This window comes from Mirounga leonina, unplaced genomic scaffold (genome assembly GCF_011800145.1).
Source record: "Mirounga leonina isolate KUSES-001 unplaced genomic scaffold, KU_Mleo_1.0 Mir_175, whole genome shotgun sequence".
Classification (NCBI taxonomy): Eukaryota; Metazoa; Chordata; class Mammalia; order Carnivora; family Phocidae; genus Mirounga; species Mirounga leonina.
This window is the reverse complement of record NW_023270453.1, coordinates 33,307,571-33,333,423: the sequence shown is the minus strand read 5'-3', so window position 1 is coordinate 33,333,423 and position 25,853 is coordinate 33,307,571. Positions and strand designations below refer to the sequence as shown.

General features: G+C 47.0%; 1 protein-coding gene across 1 annotated transcript in view; it reads right to left on the bottom strand.

Moving 5' to 3' along the window:
• The window catches only part of BMERB1 (bMERB domain containing 1), a 115,208-nt gene that overhangs the window by 37,854 nt on the left and 51,501 nt on the right, over window positions 1-25,853 (bottom strand). Inside the window, exon 2 of the mRNA XM_035022322.1 lies at window positions 6,706-6,829. Coding sequence (XP_034878213.1) covers window positions 6,706-6,829 — 124 coding nt within the window. The remainder of the gene's footprint in view (window positions 1-6,705; window positions 6,830-25,853) is intronic.

Sequence of the window (25,853 nt, the reverse complement as noted above, 5' to 3'; positions counted from 1 at the left end):
AAAATGCAGGTGTATAAAACATTTTTAAAAATAACACTGGTGATAATAAAGTCAAGGCCCCAGGGTAGAGCTGGTCTTACTGGCGGACAGCCGCTCCCCAGCTTCTCGGGGAGAGGAGTGAGTTCTGGGTGTTCTCTGGGGATGACTCAGCAGCGCCAATCCCCTGCGATCCCTCAAAGCGCGACGTTAACAGTGAAATGGAGGATTTGCTTTTTTCCTTAGGAGGAAGAGCCACCTACTTTCACACAAGTCCTCTCTTTTCATCTCTTGCTGTCTTGTTGCCAGGGAAGTGTTGATGCCCCCCTGTACAGAGGGAGAAACTGAAGCTGTAACATGGCTAAAAAGCTGCTCCAGGGCCACACGGTTGGTAACAAGGAGAAACTGGGGTTCAAAGCCAGTTGAGAGACCCCATAACATGGTGGTTGGGATGGAAGCTGGACCCAGAATGCCTGGGATAAACCAATATCTGCTATTTAATGGATGCTGTGCAACCCCAGGCAAGTTACTCGACCTCTCTGGGCATCAGCTTCCTCCTCTCTAAGATGGGAAGTAGCGGGGTGCGAGTTATGCTCCTGAAATCCGTCCTTCACACGCCCGCCTCCCCTCCCCGCTCCGAGTCTGACGCTCCCTGATTAAAAGCCGCCACTGCCCAGGGCAAGCCGAGAGACAGAGCACACTATCCCTTTTATGAAAATCCCGCAAGCAGGTGTAAAATGAAGATAACCACCCCCTGCCCCTGCTCAGCGCTGGAAGATTCTTAATTATCTGAAGCCCAGATAAACAGCAGGACCAGGATTGTAGGGAGGATGCGGGAGAGCCAGGCAGGCAAGCAAGCACGGGCTGCTGGATTATGAAAAGCTAATGGTGCGATTCAGTGCCTGGAATTAAAGGTGAGAAAATGAGTCCGAGCTTGGCGACAGCCTCAGTAGGACAGGCGGGGGCAGTGGCGGGACCTGGGGCAGCAGCGGAAGGACGGGAGGCGGGGGGCGCAGAGGATCAAGGAGAGAACAAAGCAGGCTCCAAGCTTTATCTCCCGGACATTTGGCACCTATTACAGGAGCGTTTTTGTGATACGGAGGGGTTTACTGACTCATTCAAATGAAGCTCATAAAATCACCAAACTTCACGAGATCTCCAGCTGCCACGTGGCAACCTGTAAACCAAAGGACAAGCTAAGGAAGACACAGAAGATAACGCCTTGCCCGCCAGGGTCACTCACAGCCCTTCCCTGAACCTGACCTTGTGGACCTTAGGCAAGGCGAACAGGGGGTTGCCCTGATTCATCCTTTCATTAGTAGGCACTTTTCACAGATGGCGTGATAACGCGTGCCCAGGACCCGCCCGCAGGAAGGGCTCAGTAAATGTTGAGTGCTGTGCTCCCTGAGAACCCCTACAGGGCACTACCTCGAATTCCTGGCAGGTAGACTTGCAAACCTGGCCACCTAAGTTAGAGCTCATCATTTTAGGTTCCAAATAAATCGCTTCTCTCGAGAGAAAGAGTACGGAAAAGTCCTGACTGAGTCCTGTTCACTGAGCCTCCCTCAGTAAAATTCTTTCCATTTCTACCACACTTCATTCAAGATGACAGAACAAGACAAACCCAATGTGGGATTGTGAGGTTGTGGGATTGCGGGCGTCCAACCGGGAGTTTGTCCTTGCATTCTAGAAGTGCTGGGCAAAGAAGAGAGGGAATCAAGAGTGAACAGCAGTTCTTCTGTGCTCTGTCATGTGCCCAGGCTCATACACTGAGGATGACGGAGAGCCAGGATGACCCCTGAGCCCAATTCTCATGAATCCATGCTAGTTCCCCGGGGACTGGGTAAATCTCCCTCTTCTACTTCCTCACCATCCTGGCAAGAGGAGAGGTTGAACCAGCAAGGCAAAAACATGGAAGTCCATGAAAGAAAAATGCTAAATGTTGGGGGTGTTGGGGTCAGCAGCCATTGGACCCATTCTTAAAAAGAGTCAATACAACAGGAGACATAAGAGTGAGAAGATACCCGCAACCCTGAAATGTGGTCTGACTCACATAGTCTCCACAGGAGCTGATGGGTATTAACTTGATTACTTAGGAGCAGGTGTGACAAAACCAATCTCATCCTGGTTATTACAGCTACAATCACTGGGACAGTTCCAGTCAATGGCCGTCACATTCTTGTCACTCAGAGCTTCCCCGCCTGAGCCTGCAAATGCTTAGTGTGGTCTGAAATTCTATTTCCCTCTTACCCTGTGCCAGGGGCCCTCGTGTGTGTGTGTGTGTGTGTGTGTGTAGGGAAGTTGTTGGGTAAGGATGGAATATGCACATTCTACAAATATTAATTGCCCTAATAAGTGCCAAGCCCTATTCAAGATGCTGGGAAGATAGAACAGTGAGGAAGATGAATAAGATTCCTACCCTCGTGGTGTATACTCTAAAGAATTTCCTTCCTCCCTTCCCTCATTTACTCACTGAATCAATACTCTGGGATTACCACATCCTAGCTTGGCTTCTGATTAGCTAATGCAACCGTGGGCAAATTTTTTAACCTCCAATTTTCTCTTCTCTAATAGGGATGCAAGAATAGGAGCCATATAGCTATGTAAGGGTCTGGCTCTGAGAAATAGCCAGGAAACTGAATTCAAGAACAGCCCACACGTGGCCTGCTAGCCTGGGAGGCTGAGGATGATGGATGAGGCATTTGTTTGCATCTGAGTGGGCAGTGATCTCTATCCTGTCCACCCTGGGCCCATTGTGCACTGCAGAGATTGACAAGGTGGGTGCACCTCCAGGCAAGGTTGCATACTGTACCAGGCTGGGCCTGGGGGTGCTGTCAGTAGAATCCACTATTGTCTGCAGGCTCCTAGCAAGTCCCCCCAACCCCGGCCCCTCCCCTGGAGAATGGCACTGAGCCCCTCTTATGTCTTGACTACACTGACCTCCTTCTGTATCCTTTGAATAACTTGATTGATTCCAGTATCTACTGATGCATTGGTGGCACAGTGGTGAGCCTAGCTGTTTTCAAGGATCTACGGTTGAGATTTGTCCCTAAGTGGGCATGATGGGGAAATTCAATGAGTCAAGAGTTTAGTGCCCTGCTTGGCCCCGGGCCAGAGCTTGCACGCTAGCTGTTCTTGTCATTGCTCACTCACTGCGTGCCAGGCATGGGCCAGATCCCGGGGATACCGAACGTGTGCATGCACCAGATGCAAAGGTCAGTAAATGCAAAGTGACAGCCATTGTTCCTGTAGCAGCAAAAAAAAAAAAAACCACCTTTGCTCCCTCTTAAGCACCCTCAGGCTGAAGGGAGCTTTTCAGTACTTTACAGCAGAACTCCTGTTCTCTGTCTTCTTTCATTTTTTTTTTAAAGAGAGAAAGCGCACGCGAGAGTGGGGAGTTGGAAGAGGGAGGGACAAAATCTTTTTTTTTTTTTAAGATTTTATTTATTTATTTGAGAGAGAAAGCGGGAGCCGGGGGAGGGGCAGAAGCAGGCTCTCCATTGAGCAGGGAACCCGATATTGGGCTCCATCCCAGGACTCTGAGATCATGACCTGAGCCAAAGGCAGACGCTTAACCGACCAACTGGGCCACCCAGGCGCCCCAAGTAAAGGTTATATATTAAGTAATAGAAGAACAGTTGTAAAACTAGCTGTCAGAATTAATAAAAACCGTTACTATTAACAAAGGTCATTTTTATGAATTGGGATTAAAGATAGAACGGAGGAAGAAAGACTTAATTTGCATGTACGGGCACACCTCGTTTTACTGTGCTTCGCTTTATTACGCTTTGAAGATACTGCATTTTTTACAAATCGAAGGTTCAAGACTTCGGTGGAGGAAGTTGGTGCAGATGTGGTGGGAATAACAAGAGAACCGGAATGAGAAGTGGAACCTAAAGATGGGACTGAATTGCTACCATCTCTTGATAAAACATTAACAAGTAAGGAGCTGCTTCTCACGGATGAGCAAAGAAAATGGTTTCTTTTTTTTTTAAGCTTTTCTTTCTTTTCTTTCTTTCTTTCTTTCTTTCTTCTTTCTAAGATTTTATTTATTTATTTGACAGAGAGAGATAGCGAGAGAGGGAACACAAGCAGGGGGAGTGGGAGAGGGAGAAGCAGGCTCCTCGCCGAGCAGGGAGCCCGATGTGGGGCTCGATCCCAGGACTCTGGGATCATGACCTGAGCCGAAGGCAGACGCTTAACAACGGAGCCACCCAGGCGCCCCAAAGAAAATGGTTTCTGAAGATGCCATGCAATTGTCAAAATGACAACAAAGGACTGAGAATATGACATGAACTTAGTGGATAAAGCAGCGACAGGGTTTGGAGGGTTGACCCCAGTTTGGAAGGAAGTTCTACTGTGGGTGAGATGCGATCAAGGAGCATCCCATGCTACCGAGAAATCGTTCAGGAAAAGAAGAATCCATCCAAGCGGCAGACTTCATTGTTTTATTTTTAAGAACCTACCACAGCCACCCCCACCTTCGGCAGCCACCACCCTGATCGGTCAGCGCCATCAACATGGAGGCAAGACCCTCCACCGGCGAAAGGATTACAGCTCTCTGAAAGCTCAGAAGACGGCTAGTGGGTTTTTTGTTTTGTTTTGTTTTGTTTAGCAATAGAGCTAATTAATTAAGGCCTGTGCATTGTTTTTTTAAGACAACACAGTTGCACACTTAATAAACAACAGTATAGTGTAAACATAACTTTTATAAGCCCTGGGAAGCCAACAAAATTCATCTTACTCACCTAGCAAGGTTTGCTTTATTGCAGGGGTCCGGAACCGAACCCACAATACCTCTAAGGCGCACCTGTATTATTTAGAGAGTGTGATCATCCCAACCCTCTTGCTGCCAGTGAACTCTCAACTATTCCATACTTTGTGGCTTTTCCCTTTGCCCTGAGTTCATCCACAAGTAGGAGCTGCACGGAAATTTCTGCATTTCCTGACCTATGCCTGGATCCTTGCTGTTTGCTCGTTTCCACGGGGTGACTATACCCGTTACTTCAGTTCAGTAATCGAGGGTGATCCCCGAGAATCTGTGTCTAGTTCTGTGGTCTCCCGCACATGACAGACAAAGACACAGAACTTCCTGCCACTCATCTGCACTTGGGTAACCCACAGGCACCTCAAACTCCTGTCCAGCCCTGGCTTTCTCGGTGGTTGGAATCACCTGACTTAATAGAACACCTGGTCTTAGTTAATACTTCTCCCACACAACCAATCCTTCCTCGAGTTCTTTTGAAAAACAAAAACCAAAACAAAAACCATGAGGAGGAAAGGATTGTTTCTCCACACTCATGTATGTATTGGTTTAGTTTATTTCCAGATCAAAGGGAAGATGTTTCTTATTCGTAGGGTGGGGATGTTCTAGAACTTTCCTCCAAGGGCTCCTGGGAGGAGGGATCGTGCCCATGAAGCACTTAGCACAGGGTCTGGCCCACACAGAGAGCTAAATAAATGGCAGCTATTAATCCTGCGGTCTACCTCACGGGGTGCGAGAGAAGGTCACATTATGCAGTATATGTAGAAGGTCATCCAAGGAGAATATGGGTTTTGAAAGCAGGAAGAGCCAGATCTGAATCCTAATTGCTCTATTTACTAGCTGGGAGGCCCGAGGAGGTTAACTTCCCTGAGCCTCAGTCTTTCTCATCTGTAAAATGGGATAATCCCATAACGAACCTCAGTGAAATCAGTGAAAGAATGCGTGGAATGTGTCCCTTCCAGTGCGGGCCCAGAAGGCTCGATGTTGCTGCTTTTTCCAGTGGAGGTTGGGTCAAATCATCTGATTCTGGGGTTGCCAGTGACTCCAGGAGAGAGGTACTATCATTCCCCGCCTGCCCCCCCCCCCCCCCATTTCACAAGTCAGGGAAATGAAGCTCAGGGAGAACTTGCCCCAAGCTCTCCCAGCTTTTTTGGATCTCATAACTATCTGAACCCAGAGTGTGCGTGCTTAACGACGTGGACACAGGTACCACCTCTGGGTCCCTATGTCTCCCTCTCTCGCTTCCCTTTTCTCTTCTCAGAAGCAAACATAGAAAGAGCTTGGGCTCTTTGAGGCTTTGAGTCAGACTGGCTTGGATTCAATCCCAACTTCAGGATCTTGTTTAAAATGGAAGACTCTAGGGCGCCTGGGTGGCTCAGATGGTTAAGCGTCTGCCTTCCGCTCAGGTCATGATCTCAGGGTCCTGGGATCGAGTCCCGCATCGGGCTCCCTGCTCCTTGGGAGCCTGCTTCTCCCTCTGCCTCTCTCTCTCTCTCTCTGTCTCTCATGAATAAATAAATAACAATCTTTAAAAAAATAAAAAAAATTTAAAAATAAAATGGAAGACTCTAGAGGGCGCCTGGGTGGCGCAGTTGGTTGAGCATCCAACTCTTGGTTTCAGCTCAGGTCCTATCTCAGGGTTGTGAGATCCAGCCCCGCGCTGGGCTTTGTGCTCAGCGCCAAGTCAGCTTAAGACTCTCCCTCCTTCTCCCTCTGCCCTTCCCCCAGTGCTCACTCTCTCTCCCAAATAAATCTTTAAAAAACAGATAAATAAAAAATAAAATGGAAGACTCTGATACCCACGCCTCTAGGCCATCGTGAGAATCAAATAAGAGTTTTTTAAACGTACGTAATGCCTTTATCCCGGCGTCTGGCCTGTGGTAATACATAGTAAATGGTAGTTTCTCTGGGTGTCCCCATCTCCCCACCCCTTCTTTTTCTCGGCCACCTCCCGAGGCACTCACATAAACCTAAGCTCAGACTCCCGTCGGACCAAGACTTCTCGGAGGCGCTGAATCTTTGCCATCTCCAGTTCGATCTCCTCCGGCATCATGGTTGTCTCTGCCATGCAGATGATGTCCAGCTGATCTGTGCAGGAGACATGAAACATAGGTGTCAAGGCCCCAAAGCCACCCCAGTTTTCAAGAATTCCCTTAGGACCGTCCTCATCCTCGTTCCAGGGAGCAAGCAGCCTTTGCCCCAGCACCCTGGGCGCACCGCGAGGGCACACAGATGACAGCCTGAGGGGTACGTGTGCATTTAAGGAGCCAGCCCTTGGGAACCCAGAAAACACGTTTTCCATGGGAATCCCTGTTACGATGGCAAGAGGAGGTGCAGGCGGGCTCACCAAACCTGTTCAGGGGTGTACACGTGGCTTTGGCGGTCCCTGCCTGGTCCCAGCTCCCGAGCCTCTGCTCTCCTTGACTGCAGCCATTTGTCCTTTGTCCCAGCCTCAAGACCAAGGCCAACTTCAGGCAGAAAATCATTTTATGGGCGCCTGGGTGGGTCAGTCTGTTAAGCATCTGCCTTCAGCTCAGGTCATGATCCTGGAGTCCCGGGATCGAGTCCCGCATCGGGCTCCCTGCTCAGCGAGGAGCCTGCTTCTCCCTCTGACCCTCCCCCCTCTCATGCTTTCTCTCTCTCAAATAAATAAATAAAATCTTTTTAAAAAATCATGTTATAATCATTCTTTTACAGCAATACTATTAATTATTATCTTACAGAAATACTAAGTAAGGTAAGGAATAGTAATATGAAGTAATACAAGTTTGTTGCACAAAATTCAGCTCATACAGCTAGGCAAAAAAAAAAAAAAAAGAACAAAGAGTCATCTGTAACCCCACTGCCCAGAGAGAACCACGATCCACATGTTGATGGACATTCTTCCTGTCCCATATTTATTTGATGTACATTCTTCCAATATATATATGATAATTTATATGATTAGAATAACTTAATGATTATATATATTATATAAGTGGTGTGCATATTTAGGGTAATACATATGGGGTTTTTATATGTTTTCTATGCAGAATATTATATACACACATGTATTTCATAGTAGCAAAGATACGAAATCACCTAAATGCCTATCAGTGGATGAATGGATAAAAAAAGATGTGGTATATAGACAAATGGAATATTATTCAGCCACGAGGAAGGAGGATATCCTTTGTGACAGCAAGGATGGACTTTGAGCATATTATACTAAGTGAGGAAATTGAAACAAAGACAGGTACTGTATGATTATCACTTACATGTGGAACCTAAATAGTCAAACTTGTAGAAAACAGAGTAAAATGGTGGTTACCAGGGGATTGGAGAGGAGGATAAAATTGATTTTGTTTAAAGAGTTGTTAAGGGTACAAACTTGCAATAAGGAGTAAGTACACATACCCTTTTTTTAAAGATTCTATTTATGTATTTATTTATGTATTTATTTTAAGATTTTATTTATTTATTTGAGAGAGAGAGAGAGCAACAGAGAGCATGAGTGGGGAGGAGAGGGACAAGCAGACTCCTGCTGAGCAGGGAGCCTGATATGGGGCTTGAACCCAGGACCCTGGGAATGTGACCTGAGCCGAAGGCAGACGCTCAACCAACTAAGCCACCCAGGCGCCCCAATACACATACCTTTAAAAAAAAAAATTGGAAAAATATATGCTAAAATGTTAGCAGTTAAAAATGTTCATACACACCCACACCATTGTATACCTATATTTCCACCATGATGCAGGTCTGGTTTTTGTCATATAAAGTTAGGGTCTCACATTTTATTACCTATTCTTTTCACATAACATATCGTGAGCATTTCCACACGTCCTTGGATGTTCTTCCCCAGCAGCAGTGGGAAAGGTTGTGTGATCTTCTATTTGTGGCTGTATCGTGAATCACTCCACCAACCCCCAGACGTTTAGATTGTTTTCCATTTTCCCCACCATAATCAGCCCTGTGACGAGCGTTCTCGAAGCTCAGTCCTTGCGTGCATCGAGGAGGTGCCTTTAGGCCACATTGCCGGAGTGAATGGCTGGGTTTTAAAGGCTGCAGTATCCTAAGATCTTTCACGGTTAGAGAAAAAGGTATAGGGGAGGAGATAGTTTGCTTTACTGAGACCAACTCCACATGACCCACATCTGTTCCTTCTACACCCAGCAACTTGCTTCTGCTGCCTGGCGTCTGTCTTTGTCCTTACCTCCAAGCTGATGGTTTGGAAAGCTTCCACCCATCGAACTCCCCAATGTGCTGAGGATGCAGGAGGAAGGCTGTAACCTAGAGCGGATTCCCACCTGGAAACCAATGCCCTCCCTAACGCTCTCCGAGATAATTCACAATTTGTAAGAGATAAACGAGGACAAAGGCAAGGGGAAAAGACCAAGAAATGAGTCAGGGCGAAGAAATTGTGGCATATGGCAGCCCTAGGCCAGCTGCAGATCTTGTCCCCGCTCGGCTCGGCCCCCCAGAGGAGCGTCTGCTTCTCTTTATACTTTCTGAGAACTCCCAGATCTCCCAGCATGGACAGTGCACGGTGTTGAGCCAGGGAGGAGGGCAGGGCGTCTAGACGGGTGGCGGGGAGATGGGCAGACGGAGGAAATGTTAAATCGGGCATATTCACTATCCCTTCCGCGGCCCTCCAAGCACGGCACATCCTGAAGACCATCCTGTGGTCAGGCCAAGCTGGTGCAGAAACGGGGGTAGGAGGGGAGACGGGGAGGATGGAGGGGGTGAGTGTCAGAAAGGGTGAGGGAAGAGGATCAGAGGAGCGGTCTCAGGACTGGGACTTGAGAAGAGAGACAGATGTCTAAGGAGGAATTTTAGGAATTATCCATGTGACGTGCTGAGTCATGATCTCAAGGCTTCTGGAATCAGATTTGGGGTCCTCTTGCCCCACCCCCCGCCCCAAGACTGAGATGGCTCCTGGGGCTGGAGCAATGAGGCCCGACTTGAGGAAGGAGGAAGGAAGGAAGGCACAGGATAAAAATAGTAATATTAATTGAGCATTACTGTGTGCCGGACTCCAACCAGGCTAGAGGCCCAGCTTGGAGGAGCATGGACTCTGGGCACAGGGCAATAGAGGGTCATGGTGACCAGGGGTGGGGAGGTGGGGGGCGTTCTGGAGTCAGATGGCTGGGGTTTGAGTCCTAGCTCTGCCCCTCACTACCCGTGTGGCCCAAGAGACTTAGTTAACATCTCGTGACTCAGTTTCCTCCTGTGTCATGTGAGGACACCCAGGGCAGTCGTGAGGATGGAATCAACCGAGGCACGTCAGCCTCCATGTGTGGTTATGATGCCTTTGGTCATCACCACCAGCTCGCTCTGCCGTGCCATCTCTTTTAATCCTCACCATAAACCAGCAGGATCAAGATGTTCTCTGTTGAACAAATAAGGAAACAAAGGCTCAGAGCTGACTAGGAAAGGAGCTGAGCCCTCGTCTGCCTCCAAAACGCAGGTACTTCACCCCATCACAGCTGCCAACGGCAGCTGCATGACCTTGAATGAGCCCTTTACCTCTTAGCATCTCTTCCTTCCTTTTTCAGTAGCTACCATGTGCTATGCTGTGCTGAGGCTTTATATGATCTCACTTAATCCCTATTTTATACCTGATGAATCAGAGGCTTCGAGAAAGAAGTGACTTGGCCAGCATCCCACAATCAGAACATTGCAGAGTTAGAATGCAAATCCAGGGCTCAGTCTCTCTCTCTCTCTCTCTCTCTCTCTCTCTCTCTCTCAAGCACATTATATAGCCTCTGGGCCAGGGCTAAAGGTATTCATGGTTGGGAAAGCCTGTCCTTAACCACCCCGCAGGGATAAGTATTCTCATTTCTCACATTGTGGTTCAGATGGGCAGCCTGATTTCCATAGGACAGAGGTTGAAAAGGGCCACATATCCTGGGGCGAAACATGGGACAAAGACTCACACTCCACGGTTTGGCATTTTACTTCCACACCTCCGCACCTGAGGCTCCAGGTGCTGAGAGGAACGTTTAGCATTGACTTGGGGCCGAGACTGGGGTTGATAACCTGTGTTGAAGTGCGTGCTTTCTTTCTCCTGGAGAAAGGAGCAAAGCCTAGACCTCACATTAGATGCGAGATGGTTAGAATCCTTTCTTATGCTGAGTGCTCCTTGCCAGGCACTGTGCTGGGCTCACGATAAGCCTCATGTCAGTTAATCTTCACAGCATCCTGGGTGAGGGATTAGCAACTACGGCCACGGGCCAAATCTGGCCCCCTGCCTGATTGTGCAAATAAAGTTTTATTGAAACACTGGCCATGCTCATTCATTTATGTATTATTTATGGCCACTTCCACGTTACAACCGCAGAACTTTGTAGTTGCAATAGCAACAGAGACCGCGTGGTCCATAAAACCTCAAATATTTACTGTCTGGCCCTTTACAGAAAAAGTTTACCAACCCCTGCCCTAGATGGTAGATGCTATAATTTCCCCAGTTTAAAGATTAAAAAAAAAAAAAAAAAAAAGGTTTACCTGGTAACAGTAAGAGCTAACATTGATTGATATTTATCATATGCTAGGATCAAATTACCTTATTCGATTCTCAAAACAAGCCCTATTTAGCACCCCCATTTCACAGATAAGCAAGTTGAAGCTCAAGAAAAGAAATAAGTAGGGCACCTGGGTGGCTCAGATGGTTAAGCATCCGCCTTCAGCTCAGGTCATGATCTCAGGGTCCTGGGATCGAGTCCCGCATCAGGCTTCTTGCTTGGCGGGGAGTCTGCTGCTCCCTCTCCCTCTCCCCCTGCTCATGCTCTCTCTCTCTGTCTCAAATGAATAAATAAAATCTTAAAAAAAGATATAAGTAGAAGAGCTGAAATTTAAAATCAGGTCTGTCCTACTCCAGAGCCCTTGTCATAATAATCACATTCAAGAACTACCTCCCCACTTAAGAAGTATCATCATCATCTTGACGAGAGAAAATTGAGCATATGGGGAGTAGCTGTTCTCAAGTGTTAGCAGGCGTGCTGATTATCTGGGCAGCTTGTTAAAAAGGCAGATTCTCAGGCGCCTGGGTGGCTCAGTTGGTTGAGCGACTGCCTTCGGCTCAGGTCATGATCCTGGAGTCCCGGGATCAAGTCCCGCATCGGGCTCCCTGCTCAGCGGGGAGTCTGCTTCTCCCTCTTCCGCTCACCCCTCTTGTGCTCTCTCTCTCTCACTCTCTCTTTCAAATAAATAAATAAAATAAAATCTTAAAAAAAAAAAAAAGGCAGATTCTCTGCTTCTTCCCCCAGAGATAACCCCACAGATTAGGCTAAAACCGGGTTGGGGAGTCATGTCCAGGGAACTTCTGTAGAAAGTCTTTAGGCCAGACTCTGAGAAACGCTGGTAGGGGTCTTAAATAAATGAGTGTTACACACGGTCAGCTTCTTTTCAGTCTTGAGTGACAGAGGTAGCATGATGGAAACCTTCCTGACACCATTTTCCAGCTAGAGGGCAGGCATCCAACAGCTGCCCATGAGCGTGTCCATGAGGAGGACAAATCCTGGAAAAAGATGGACAGTCGGGGCGTTTGGATGGCTCAGTGGGTTAGGCATCTGCCTTCGGCTCAGGTCATGATTCCAGGGTCCTGGGATCGAGCTCCAAGTCAGGCTCCTTGCTCAGCGGGGAATCTGCTTCTCCCTCTCCCTCTGCCCCTCTCTCTCTAGCTCTCGCTCTCTCTCAAATGGGTAAATAAAATCTTAAAGGAAAAAACAAAAAAGACGGACAAGCTAGAGAACACGGTGCCTACAAGGCTCCAGGGCTGCTGTATAGAGAGAGAGCAGAACACTAAGGCAAGGAAGTCCCCAGGGCTCCAACCGCCGCCGCTGCCGTCACTGAGCTCCCAGGAGCTGAGTCACTTCTGGGGGATGAGGCAGCTAAATCCATCTTTTTATCCCCAAATGTCACACCAGGGAAATGCATGCCTCATGAGCCCTGCAGCACCAGCTAACAAGAGCTGAGCACTGGGCATGACTGGGACGCACCTGCACTTTTCACCATATACCTTGAAAACTGAAAGCTGTCCAGGGATGGGGGGTAGGGTGGGAGGCGGTGGTGAGAGTGGATGAGGGCTGGCCATCTCCTAGAAGCTCGTGATTTAAATATAGACAGGAAGGGGAACAGAGAATATATGGTGGGGAGCAAAGATCCTTCCCTAATCTGTCTTTTCCAACCATGGGTGCAAATAGGACTTTAAGCCCAGGGTCCCCCAGGCCATCCCCCTCTCTTGTTTCTGCTTCGTAACTTTCACGCACCTGGTACATGCCCCGGAGCTCGAGAACCTGGAGCATTTACTGTGAGTGTGGTGCTGTGTCCCCACGCACCCAAGTGCCTTGGCAGGGATATGCTAGCATTATTACCCTTCCTTTACAGACTGGTAAGATGAGGCTCAGAGAGATCCTAAGTCATGGGCCAAAATCACTGAGCTGGTGAGCACCGGAGCTGGAACTCGACCCGCGTCTGTCTGATTTCAAAGCCCATGTTGTAGATCAAAGGGCTACGGATGAGCATTTCCAAAGCCTCAATCAGCGCATGGAATTCACCACAGCCATGCATCACGCAGTATCTGGTATGACCTGAACAGGCTGCTACCCCCGAACCCCCGCCCCAATTCCTATGTTGAAATCCTAAACCCTAGTGTGATGGTCTTAGGAGAGGGAACCTTTGGGAGGTAATCAGGGTTAGATGAGGTCATGTGGGTGGGGCCCCATGATGGGATTAGTGTCCTTATCAGAAGTGACACCAGAGCTCGCTTTCTCCTCCTCCGCTCTCCCCTCTGCAAGGACACAATGAGAAGACAGCCATCAACAAGCCAGGGAGGGGCTCTCACCAAACACCACATCTGCCAGTGCCTTCATCTTGGACCTCTGAGCCTCCAGAACCATGAGAAGTCAATGTTTATGGCTTAAGCCCCGCAGTCTATGGTATTTTGCTAAAGCTGCCCAAGCAAAGACACAATCTATACCATCATTTACTCAATAGTTCTTTAGATTGGCTTTTTTTTTCCCCACTCAAATAAGCTCCTTAAAGGAAATTTCCTATCATATCCATAAAGAACAAGTCACTATTACTTAGCATAATTGGGAAGTAGCCGTAAAGATAATTCCAATGGAAACAAAGCAATGTTGTTAAATTCCAGCTAAATGCTCATACTGAAGCCAAATTCTTCTTTCTCAACAAGGTGGATTAGCAAGTCCTAGAAAGTTAGCAAGTGCTAGAGAGGTATTAAAGGCAAACCACCAGACTGAAGCTTTCTTTGGTAATCATAAAGGTTAATAATTGGGGTGGGGGGGAAAGATTTTCCCACAATGTAATTTGATGTTGTTTGATGCTAGAAGCATCTGAGCACCACTGGGGGTACCCCTCTCAGCCCCCCCCACCCAGAAAAGCTGTCATACAATGGGATTCCAGCCCTTTGGGTTGCAAGGATGTTAGAGGTCATTCAGTCAGCCTCATGTCCGTGTCCGACAGGGTGTGATTGGACATAACAGGATTGGGTTCTGAGGGTCCCTTGACAAAGAGCAATAGGCCTACACTCTGGAGTTGTCACTGGAAAATTAAATGAGAACACAAGTCTGAAGGAAAAGTCTCAACTATGTGTCAACTTTCTCACCCAAAGATGCATCAGCCAACAGAGTCACGATTTCAACCCAGCTAATATCATCAAGGCAATTACTTGAGTGGACATACTAATCTCAGCCCCAACGCACATTTATAAGGTGTCTAGCATCCTCAGAACATCCTCAGAAGGACACCTGAAAGAAGGGCCTTGGGGGTTGCCTGTGGGGGTGGGGGGCCGTGTTAGGAGGAACCCCTTCCACCATTGTTTGGATTTTTTTTTTGAAGATTTTATTTATTTATTTGTCAGAGAGAGAGAGAGAGAGCACAAGCAGGGGGAGGAGGAGGCAGAGGGAGAAGCAGACTCCCCGCTGAGCAGGGAGCCCGATGCGGGGCTCCATCCCAGGACCCTGGGATCATGACCTGAGCCGAAGGCAGATGCTTAACTGAATGAGCCACCCAGGCGCCCCCATTGTTTGAATTTTTAAGTAAACTTCCCATTTTGGAATAACTTTAGGTTTACAGAGAAGTTGCAAAGTTATCACGGAGACTTCCATATACCCTTCACCTATTCCCACCATTGCCAACATCACCAAGACGCTGATGTTGGTGCATTGCTATTGGCTATATTGTTTGGGTTTTAACACGAGCAGGTATAAATCAAGGTAGATTTTTTTAAAAAAGAAACAAAGAGCAAAGGAAAAGAGTTGGTGGGTACAGGGGCTGTGGGAACCAGGCCAGCCCTTGAAGAGGGCAAGTGAAGGGGATCGTTATGGGCATGGGCTTTGGGGTCTCAGATTGCCTCCTCTGCTGGGACCTTGGTCTCACCCACTGATGACTCTGGGCCTCAGGTTCTTCATCTGCAATGTAGGAGCAATCACACCCATTTCATAGGTATTTATGTAAGTGCCAGGCACATAGCAAGTTCTCTCTATAACTCCCTCTGTAATATCTGCCCTTACTATTCCTTTAATAAGTATGCACTGAAAACCCACTTTGTGCCAGACACCACCCTAAGCAATGAAGATGGAACAAAACAGACAAAATCCCTGCCCTCGTCAAGTTGACCTTCCAGGAAAGGGCTTACGTGTCAGGGAGGAAGGTCATTCGTACACCATCAGCTTATCCCTGATGGTAGATTTGGACAGATTCTGGTTCAAGTCTTGGATCTACCACCAAATGTGTGATCTGGACACACCACGTAATCTTCCTAATTTCAGCTTCCTCTTGGGTAAAATGGGATTCCTACCTCACAGAGTTGCTGCTCTGGAGGCAACATAAGATGTCAAGTGCTTGGTGCAGCACCTGGCATGATAAAGGGTGCTCAGGATCATTCTGACTGCCCTCATATGTCCTTCCCCTGGAAGAAGCCAGACTGACGTGGGGAAAGAAACAGGATGAGGATCATCAGATCTGGAGATCAACAGGTTGCATCTAGGCCATTCCTCTGTCCCTCTAGGTAAGACTTCAGTCCTCCAACTCCACCTGCCCTGGAAGCAGAGTCTAGAGAGTTCCCAGCAACCCTCTGTTGGGAGCCAGTCTTGGCTCACCACCGAGTGTACCCAAGCACGTCTTCCGCCCCAACAGTCTTAAATACCAGGGAAATATATGTGAGCCCCATTACTATATCCTGATGTACTTCTAAGGCTCCTGGTGACACCCCTGCCTTTTATTGTCATCAATCATTCATGTAGGAAAGAAGCTCATCTCAAACCCCAAACGCTGCATTATGGGATGCACCAAGCATCTCGCCTTCTCGCTATAACAGGGAATATAATAGGAAACAGCCGGTTGCTTTTAATGAGTCATCATTTCCCAGGAAGATGAAGCGACTGCTTTTAATTCCAACACTCCCGGCTGCTCCATTCCCCCCAGCCTGCCTCGTGAAGGAGGATGCCACTGGGTCCTGCATGTAATCACCCCTCCTGCCGCACCAGTTCTTCCCAAATGTACTCTCTTTAACTCACGATCACACCGCAAGGAAGGTTTTGCAGCTGAGGAAGCTGACTTGCCTCCAAATCTTGGCCATGGTTATTATTCTCTGATGTGACTTTGGGCTCATTTTTTAGCTTCTCTGAGTTTCTATTTTCTCAGCCATATCTGACTTGTCCAAGATGGCAGAAGTAATTAGGAGAACGCGCCCTCAGCCCTGGGGTTAAGAAACAAGCGTTGGAGCCAAGCCAACCTGGGTTTAAACTCTGGCTCTGCCCCTTTCTAACTGCCAACCTTGGGCAAATGACTTAACCTCTCTAAGCCTCAGTGTCCTTATCTGTAAAATGGGGATAAAGAAGTAGAATGTGAGAACATCGAAGGCTCATTCTGAAAGCTCAGGGACCGAAGCTAAGGCAAGAGTTTGATCTCACCCCTGCTCAGCAGCCTCTAAGCACTTCATTTGGACCTGAGTCTCTCACCCTCAGCACTGTTGACATTTAGGGCCAGATCTTTCTTTGCTAAGGGGGCTGTCCTGTGCATTGTAGGACGTTTAGCAGTGTCCTGGCCTCTACCCACTAGATGCCAGTAGCATCCTCCCACCAACCCCAAATGTCTTCAAACATTTGCAAATATCCCCTGGGGGACAAAAGTATCCTTGGCTGAGAATCACTGGTTTAGATCCACTTTTTCAGGAGAGCTCCTAGGAACATCTCACTTCCTATTTGCTATACAAGGTAACATATTCACACGTTTTGTGGATTAGGCTGTGGACATCTTGGAGGTGCCATTATTCAGCTTATTACAGTCTATGTAATAGAGAAGGCCAGAGAAACCTACCATGGGAGGGTCCTAGGATGGGGTCATTATCATCTTTGAGAGTGGAAACTGTGGTCTGTAGGGAGGGACCTCAGTTCAGTGAAGGATAGGGGACAACCATGCAGTGAGACTGCCCTCCTGCTCACTGGCCATTGTCCATGTCACCCGGCTCAGTGGCAGCAGCCATGGCACAGTACCACTGAACTGATGGCATGGCTCGAGTCAGAATGTTGGCTCTGTCCCTTACTGGCTTGTGCCCCTGGACAAGTTATTTAAATTCTTCGAGTTTCCTCTTTCTCACTAAAGTGGGTCTAACAATACCTGCTTACAATATTTGTTCATTCCATAATAACTATTTGCCCAGTTGGTAAGTGGATTGTGCAACCTAGCGCACCCTCAGTATCCATCATTTGTAAGTGGGGACAATAATAGAAACTACTCATTGTTCATAGTGAGGGTTGAGTCAGAGATTTTAAGGCTAGTACATCAAAAAAGACCAAGTCAGATCTCGATGAGTGTCAATTATCATTCACCATCACCATCATCATCACCACCTCCATCATCACCATCACCACCATCATCACCACCACCATCATCGCGATCACCATGATCATCACCATGACCATCATCATCACTACCTCCATCATCACCATCACCACCATCACCACGATCATCACAATCACCATGATCATCACCATCACCATCATCATCACCACCTCCATCATCACTATCACCACCATCATCAACACCATCATCATCACCACCATCATCGTGATCACCATGATCATCACCATGACCATCATCATCACCTCCATCATCACCATCACCACCATCACCACGATCATCACAGTCACCATGATCATCACCATCACCATCATCATCACTACCTCCATCATCACCATCACCACCATCATCATCACCATCATCGCAATCACCATCATCATCACCATGACCATCATCATCATCACCGTGACCATCACAATCATCACCATCATCCTCCACCATCATCAATACCATCGTCATCATCATCATCATTGCTATCACCATGACCATGACCATCACCACCACCACACCATCACCATCACCATAAAAAGATAAAGCACCCCACCTCAGACTCCACCACAGCTGGAGCTAGGGGTGGGAATGCACAGAGATCAGCCCCTTGAGAGCCCCTGTCCCCTTTGCCTTCCTTCCCAGAACTCTGTTCATTGGGAATACCCCACCTCATACACCATCCTAACTCATGCCTTCTTAAGAAGGATGAGAAGCTCAAAAAGTCGTGCATCCCACCTACATCGTCCACAAAACCAACACTAAGCCTGGGGATGGGGGAGTGATAGTAAGGTAAGAGAAATAAATTCTTTTTTAAAAAACAAATATTCTAGAATATTATCCTTCAAGGAATCATCTTGGAATGCTTTATGTTTCTAATAATACCAACATTCCTCAAGCCTTTTAAGACTTCTTAGACTCTTATACGACTATTAAATCCTTTCTGGAATAAGGAGAGGTATTAATAAACAAACTTTTTGATATTACTTTCAAATCAGCTTATGAGCCATTGAAGAAAAGCAGTTTAGCACATTTAAATTCATGTTTTTATAGTCACATGATCTGATTACCCACTTTATTTGCACAAGCTGGCTCAGAATGACTTTGGGTAGTTCCAAAAAATCAAACTCCCTCTCCAAGGCAAAGATTTATCACTATTGTAGATCTTCACAAGATCTCAACACAGACTGGGACTACAGTTCCAAAGGAGGATTTCCAGAAAGGGCTTCATCTGAATTATGTGTGTGTTACCATCAAGGTGGGACTTTGAAGGAGATGACACATGAGTTCTGGCAGATTATTTAACAATGTGTAATGTCATTTTTCATTACTTGGTATCCTCCCTCCAACACTTCTAAGTGACCTTCAATGAGTCACCAAACAGCACTGTCATATTTCTCCCAGCTTGGGTAGGTTTCAGAAGTCCTTTGAGACCATATAAGAGAATCAAATATTCTTGCTAATTCAGTGGGAGCTGTTAGGGTTGTCAAATTAAAAACTGTGGAAATTGATAACCTTGTAATAACAATAAGATGACTGTCCAATTAAAATTTCATAAACATGGGGCGCCTGGATGGCACAGATGGTTAAGCATCTGACTCTTGGTTTCGGCTCTGGCTGTGATCTCAGGGTCCTGAGATCAATGTCTGTGTCAGGCTCCGTGCTCAGCACAGAGTCTGCCTGAGGATTCTCTCTTTCCCTCTCCCTCTGCCCCTCCCACTTGTGCTCTCTCTCAAATAAATAAATAAATCTTTAAAAAATAAAATTGCATAAACAACTAATGTTTTTTAGCACATTTGCAGGTTCATTCTATTATTCAAAGTTCATTAAAAAAATCCTCCAGCCCTGCAATCTCAGAATGATTTCATGAATATAGACAATTATGAATCTATCCTGAGCTGTGATTCATGCATCTCTACTAAGACTCCCTAACACTTGCAATTTACAAACCAATTCAGAAGTAAGTGAAGGGTGAGGGTCACACAAGGATGGATAGAGAACCAGATGGTGCTGCTTAAAACCATGCTTGGTGGGGCTAAAATGATTGGGATCTAGAGGAAAATTAATTGCAACTGTCTAAAGTAATACTTCAGTTTTTTAAAATTCCTAGCCTGGAAATCATGTGGCTCATTTCATCCTTCACCGGCTGGAAACTTAGGGATAAACTGCTTGGAGGACATTATTTTCATTCAGAAAATGTGAGACAGGGGAATAGCATGGGATAAACCATGGTATGAATGGGGGTGATTTGGGTGTGATTCAAGGTGTCTGAGGGTCAGAGAGCTTCAGTCAGGGAGGCCAGTGCAAGGATGGCATGAGAGCATGGGTGGGCCAAGGTCAACGTTCACCAACACAGATGGCACGCTGGGAAGCCAGGGGCAGAGTTGGATCATGGAGAGGAAGGAAAGAGAAACCAACATGGAGATGGAGATGCTGGATGGGAAGTCCAGCATGAGAAGAAAGTTGTGGCCCCACCAGGGAGATCAATCACAAGAGTAAGAGCCTCAGGACTAGAAATGCTCAAGGATTTTTTTTTTTTTTTAATTAACTGAAATCCAAACTTTGTTCAGATTCCCTTAGTTTTTACCTATGTCCTTTTTCTACTCCCGATTCCATCCAGGTTACCAAGACATTTAGGGTCCTCTTGGCTCTGACAGTATTCCTTGTTTTGGATGATGACCTTGACAGTTTAGAGGAGTACTCATCAGCTATTTTGTAGAATGTCCTTCAACTGGAATTTGTCTGATACTTCTCTGATCCTTACACTGGGGCTATGGGTTTAAAGGAGGAAGACCACAGAGGGAACAGGCCATTCTCATCACTTTCTATTAAGGGCACATGTTCTCAAGATGATCCTGACCTTGATCACCCGGCCGAGTGGTGTTTGTCAGGTCCCACCACTGGAAGGTTATTCTTGCCGTCTGCCCCACTCCTTCCCATACTGTCCTCTTTGGAAGGAAGTCACCAAGCACAGCCCACGTTTACAGGGTGGGAAGTTACATGCCCCTCCTTGAGGGATGGGCTCTGGTATTATTTTCCTGATTGGAAGGAAAATAGTCCTACGTTAAAAGCTGAAGTCCATACCAGTGGAGCAAAAGCCCAGAAGTTCTTGTGTGTCCCAGCCTGACCTGCAGGGTTGGCACCGAGCCAGCCCCCCAGCAGGGCTGCAAGAGTTGCAAAATCTGGGTGTTACGTCCAAGGGTCAACCCGACTTCAAAACAGCTGAAGACACCGACAAAACAAAACAAAACACACACACACACACGCACAAAACTAAAAAAAAAACAAAACAACTGGACGCCAAAGCAAGGCAGAGGTTCAGCCAGTTAGTATCCTTTTCATAGGCCCTGATTCTTTCATTCGGTTCATTCTACCTTTTTGAACACTCAGGGCTCTGCCCCTTGGGTGGTCCTTCTTCTGTGGAGCTTTGGGCAAATGACATGGCTTCATACGTCATTTGGTGGCTCTCTGTTTTTTCCATGTAACTACCATACACCAGACAATGTTCTAGGAGCTGGTCTACGGAAATGAAACTTCCTTCCTATGGGGCGGAGCGGGGTGGGGGTGGGGCGGAGATGGGCAACAAGCAAGGAGATAGACAATATCCTTTAATTTAACAGGATTACGCAGTGAGTAAAATCCGCTTATGAGCTACCAAGCAATGGATGGGGGACTCCTTCAGACAGTGAGGTCCAGGAAGGCCTCTCTGAGAAAATGACATCTGAGCTGCCATCGAATGGCCAAGAGGAGCAGACTCGGGAAGATGGGGGGAAGGAACGCCACAGGCAGATGGAGCTGTAGGTGCCGAAGGCCTCAGATGGAAACAAGCTTCATGTTCAAGAACAGAGATAAGGTCCATGTGGCTGGAGCAAAGTGAGAAAGGGGAGCAGTGCTGCAGGATGCAGAGACAGGAAGGGGTCAGCGGACATGGTGGAAAATCGGGGTTTGATTGGTGGCGGTTGACCTCCGGAAGGCTGTTAGGCGGGGCGGTGATAAGCTCCGATGGTGTATCTCACGGGTGCTTTCTCCTTGAGAGAGCGCACAGTTGAGGAACAGCCCGGGGGGAGCAAGCCAGCCTCCTGCTATTGCCTCAGAGGGCTGTTGAGGATTAAATGCATCACGATGCGTGCAAAGTGCTTAGCCCAGGGCCTGCTCATAGCAAGCAATCAAAAATTGCAATAAAATAAAAGAAAGGCAATCATTTCAAACGCGGTTATGCAGATGCCTGCAGCTTTTCCCCACTCAGCCACAGCCGGCTCAGCAGCAACCTGTCCTGCGGATCTTTCTGAGTGTGGGACAGCGCAGAGCCTGCTGGTGTCCCATCCTCTTCCCGCAGACGGCAGACGGGGCCAACTGGCCTGGGTGTGGCATTCAAGTCGCGAGAGGGCGGAGTGTTTGGGGACACACCTACCCAGGCACACACGGCGGGGTCCGAAACACCAGCCCAGGCCTCAGTTAGCTCTGGAATGCATCCAGAAGGTTCCTTGGGAGGGCTAGCAGAACGTGCCATCCCCAAATTTGCCACCTTGGCCTAAGAATTATTTTGAGCTAAAGCATTGGAGAAAAAAAAAAAAGCAAGCAAACCGGAAACAAAGAAAGTTCTCTGCCCTTCCCTGACTTGCCTAAAAGCAGGACATCAATCTATAGATGAGTCTCCTTCCCCTCGCAATCGGTAAGGGCAGAGGTTAATCGCTACAGAGAACTCTAGACCGTTATCAGCACCAGACAAATCTACAAAACAAAACGTTGCTGAAAACTAGCCCTTATCTGCCATTAATTTCTCCCACACATCTACCTCCCCACGATTTACTGCCTGGCAGCTCAAATCCTTCCCCTCTGACTTGTCACTTCTCTAAAAATTTATTGTGCTTTTATTAAGAGGCTGTATAAGCCCCAATTCTAACCACTACCGTGAGTTACTCATCACGGGGGCTCTCCCGTGTGTATGCACAATGCACACGTTCATCAACTTCTGTCCGTTCCTCTCTTGATGATCCGTCTTTTGTTAGTTTAATTTACAGGGCCCCAGCCCAGGACCCTAACATGCATAAAGGAAAAAGATTTTTTTTCTTCCCCTACACCTGCTTGGTGCCTCTTTTTTTTTTTTTTTTAAGATTTCAATTATTTGAGAGAGAGGGTGTGTGTGAGAGAGAGAGAGAACACAAGCAGGAGGAGGTACAGAGGAAGAGGGAGAAGCAGGCTCCCCGCCGAGCAAGGAGCCCAATGCGGGGCTCGATCCCAGGACCCCGAGATCATGACCCGAGCCAAAGGCAGACGCTTAACCAACGGAACCACCCAGGCGCCCCCTCCCCCTGCTTGGCGTCTCTTAAAGTGGGTGCCAGTAACCGAGGGCTGAAATCTGGGTTTGGCAAAAGCTGGGGAAGAAAAACAGTGTGGGAATGAAGAGTACCCTGTGGTAACCTTGGAGTAGTAAAAGGTATTTGGGAAAAGGTAGGAAAAGCTAAACTCCGTGGGGCAGAGAAGAGCAGGAGAAACTGTCAACAATACCGGTGAGCCTGGAAAACTCCAGGATGAATCATGGAGAGCCCACGTCAGGAAAGGGCTATTTTGAGCCAAGCTACAGAGTTGGACTCTGCCTTGACTGAGACGGTTGAGTAGCTGAGCCAGGCTGTTAGCTATTCAAGTCACTGCTTCCCCTAAACAGAATTTCAATCAACGGAGTGCTAGGAGTCTAGGCCACCCGATGGCATGGAAAGTGAAAAATAAACCTTTCTGTAGCTCCAGGTTTGCCAAGCCCAGAAGGTCCTCTCCAAGAGAAGCTGGAACCTGCAAAGAGCATTTTGCCAAATGGTAGACAAGCAGTTCCCTCGAGACGAGGGGGTGTGAAGGGCAATTCTCTGTTGGGGGCTCATTTTGTTCAGGGCATTGTGACTCTAAATGTCATCGTGTGATGTCTCTGACGTGGGGTGGCCATCTGTTCATTTTGCCTCCCCGCATCCATTCACCTTCCTTTGGTAATAGGACCCCTGTTTCCATTGGGGAACGAATGTGGGCACCAGTTGGTCTTAGGGATTGTGGAGCAGAGCCCACCCAGGCATAGCATTCCGTTTCCCCAGCCACTGGGGCTGGTTCAGATGGGCAAGGATCCCAATGACAAAACACAAGGAATCCAGCCCAGAACTTTTATATGAACTCTTGGAGGAAGAGAAACTTTGTCCAGTTTCCTGCTGGACATGAACCTGCCATCACATGGATCCTGAAAGCAAAGCCTTCATGGAAGGAGGTCAAGAACCAAGAGATGGGCAGAAATAAAGGAGGTATTTTGAAAGTCTGGATCAACTGCCCCTAGAGAAGAGAACCTAGTGGGTCCTCCTTTTGCTTAAACAGTTCGGGAGTTTCCTGTAGAAAGTCACACAAACGCTCGACATCCTTTTAAGAGAAATGTATGAAGATGAGCAGCAGGGACTGAAAATGCCTCTGGAGTAACCGAGCTATGGGGCAAAGGGGAGTCCTACTGTCTCCCTTCATCTGCCTTCATCCAGAATGCCTACACCACCAGCTCCTAAAGCAGGGTCTGCAAACTACAGCCCGAGGGTTTTAAATCTAGCCCACTGCTGTTTTTGTGCAGCCTCTGAGCTAACAATGGTGTTTATACATTTTTAAATTGCTGGGGGAACAAAAAATCAAAAGAAAAGGAATGGATCATGACATGCAGAAATTATACAAAATTCAAATTTCAGTGTCCATAAATAAAGCTTTATTGGAACATAGCCATGTGCCCATTTGTTTATGTATTGTCTATGGTTGCTTTCACACAGAGCTGGATGGTTGGAATAGACACCATTTGGCTTCAAAGATACAAACGTTTACTATTAGCCCTTTAAGAAAAGGTTTGCAAACCCTTATCCAAAGAGGGTCCTTAAAGCATTTAGGAAAAGCGACTCTCTGACTTGTCTTTTTATAAACTAGGATATCAAAGTTTTAGGTTCCCAACTTATGCTGATAAACTTGGTAAAAAAAAAAAAAAAGAAAGAAAGAAAGAAAAGAAAAAACAATTGGTCTTTCTTGCCGGGTAAAATGAGCAGAATAGCTAATTATTAGCACAAGTTTGTTTAGAAGAAACTCCTATTTAAGCTTTTAAGTTTGTAAACTGAATTTCTATCTAGAAGTCAAACAATAATCTCAAAGGCGACAGCAATGATATATTCAATCTTAGTAATGGTTATTTAGCTCTATTTTTCCATAATCACAAAACCTCTCTTTCTAGCACTTTTTTTTTCTTTTTAGCACTTTTTTTTTTTAAGATTTTTATTTATTTATTTGACAGAGAGAGACATAGCGAGAGAGGGAACACAGCAGGGGGAGTGGGAGAGGGAGAAGCAGGCTTCCCCGCGGAACAGGGAGCCCGATGTGGGGCTCAATCCCAGGGTCCTGGGATCACGACCTGAGCCGAAGGCAGACGCTTAACGACTGAGCCACCCAGGCGCCCCCTTTCTAGCACTTTCTATGTTTCTTTCGTATATCTGATAAATAATCCAAGCCATCATTGAAATAAACTTTACAGTAAGGATAATAGTTATTATTTATTAAGTCTTTACTATTTGCCAGGCACAATTCTGAACATTTTGCTTATATTAACACACTTCATAGTCCCAACCCATGTATGAGGTAGGTATTATTATCATACCTATTTGGTAAATGAGAAAGCTAAGACATAGAGGCAGGTGAAGTAATTTGCCTAAGGTCACACAGCCAGCGATTACTGAGTCTGGGATTCAAACCCCTGGACTCTGGCCCCCTAACCTGGGCTATGCTATGGGGTAGACCATCTCAGGTTTCTTTAAAAGAGGTGGCGGTAACAAGATCTCACTGTCATTGGAAATTTAATTAGTAGCACCACGCAGTTGACCCTCAAACAACACAGGGCTTAGGGGGTGACGACCCCCCACTCCCTGCATAGTCCAACCCACGTTATAGCTTTCAACTCCCCCAAAACTTAACTAGGAATAGCCTACTGTTGACCAGAAACCTGACCAATAACAAAAACAGTCAATCAACCCATGTTTTGTACATTATATGTATCATATACTGTATTCTTACCATAAAGTAGGCTAGAAAGAAAGAAAATATCATTAAGAAAATCATAAGGAAGAGCAAATACATTTGCAGGACTGTACTGCGTTTATTGACAAATATCCTTGTAGATGAAGACCTGCACAGTTCAAACCTGTGTGGTTCAAGGGGCAACAGTAGATTGCCTTCCCCAAGGTGGGTGGGCCGCCTCTAATTCATTGAGGGCCTG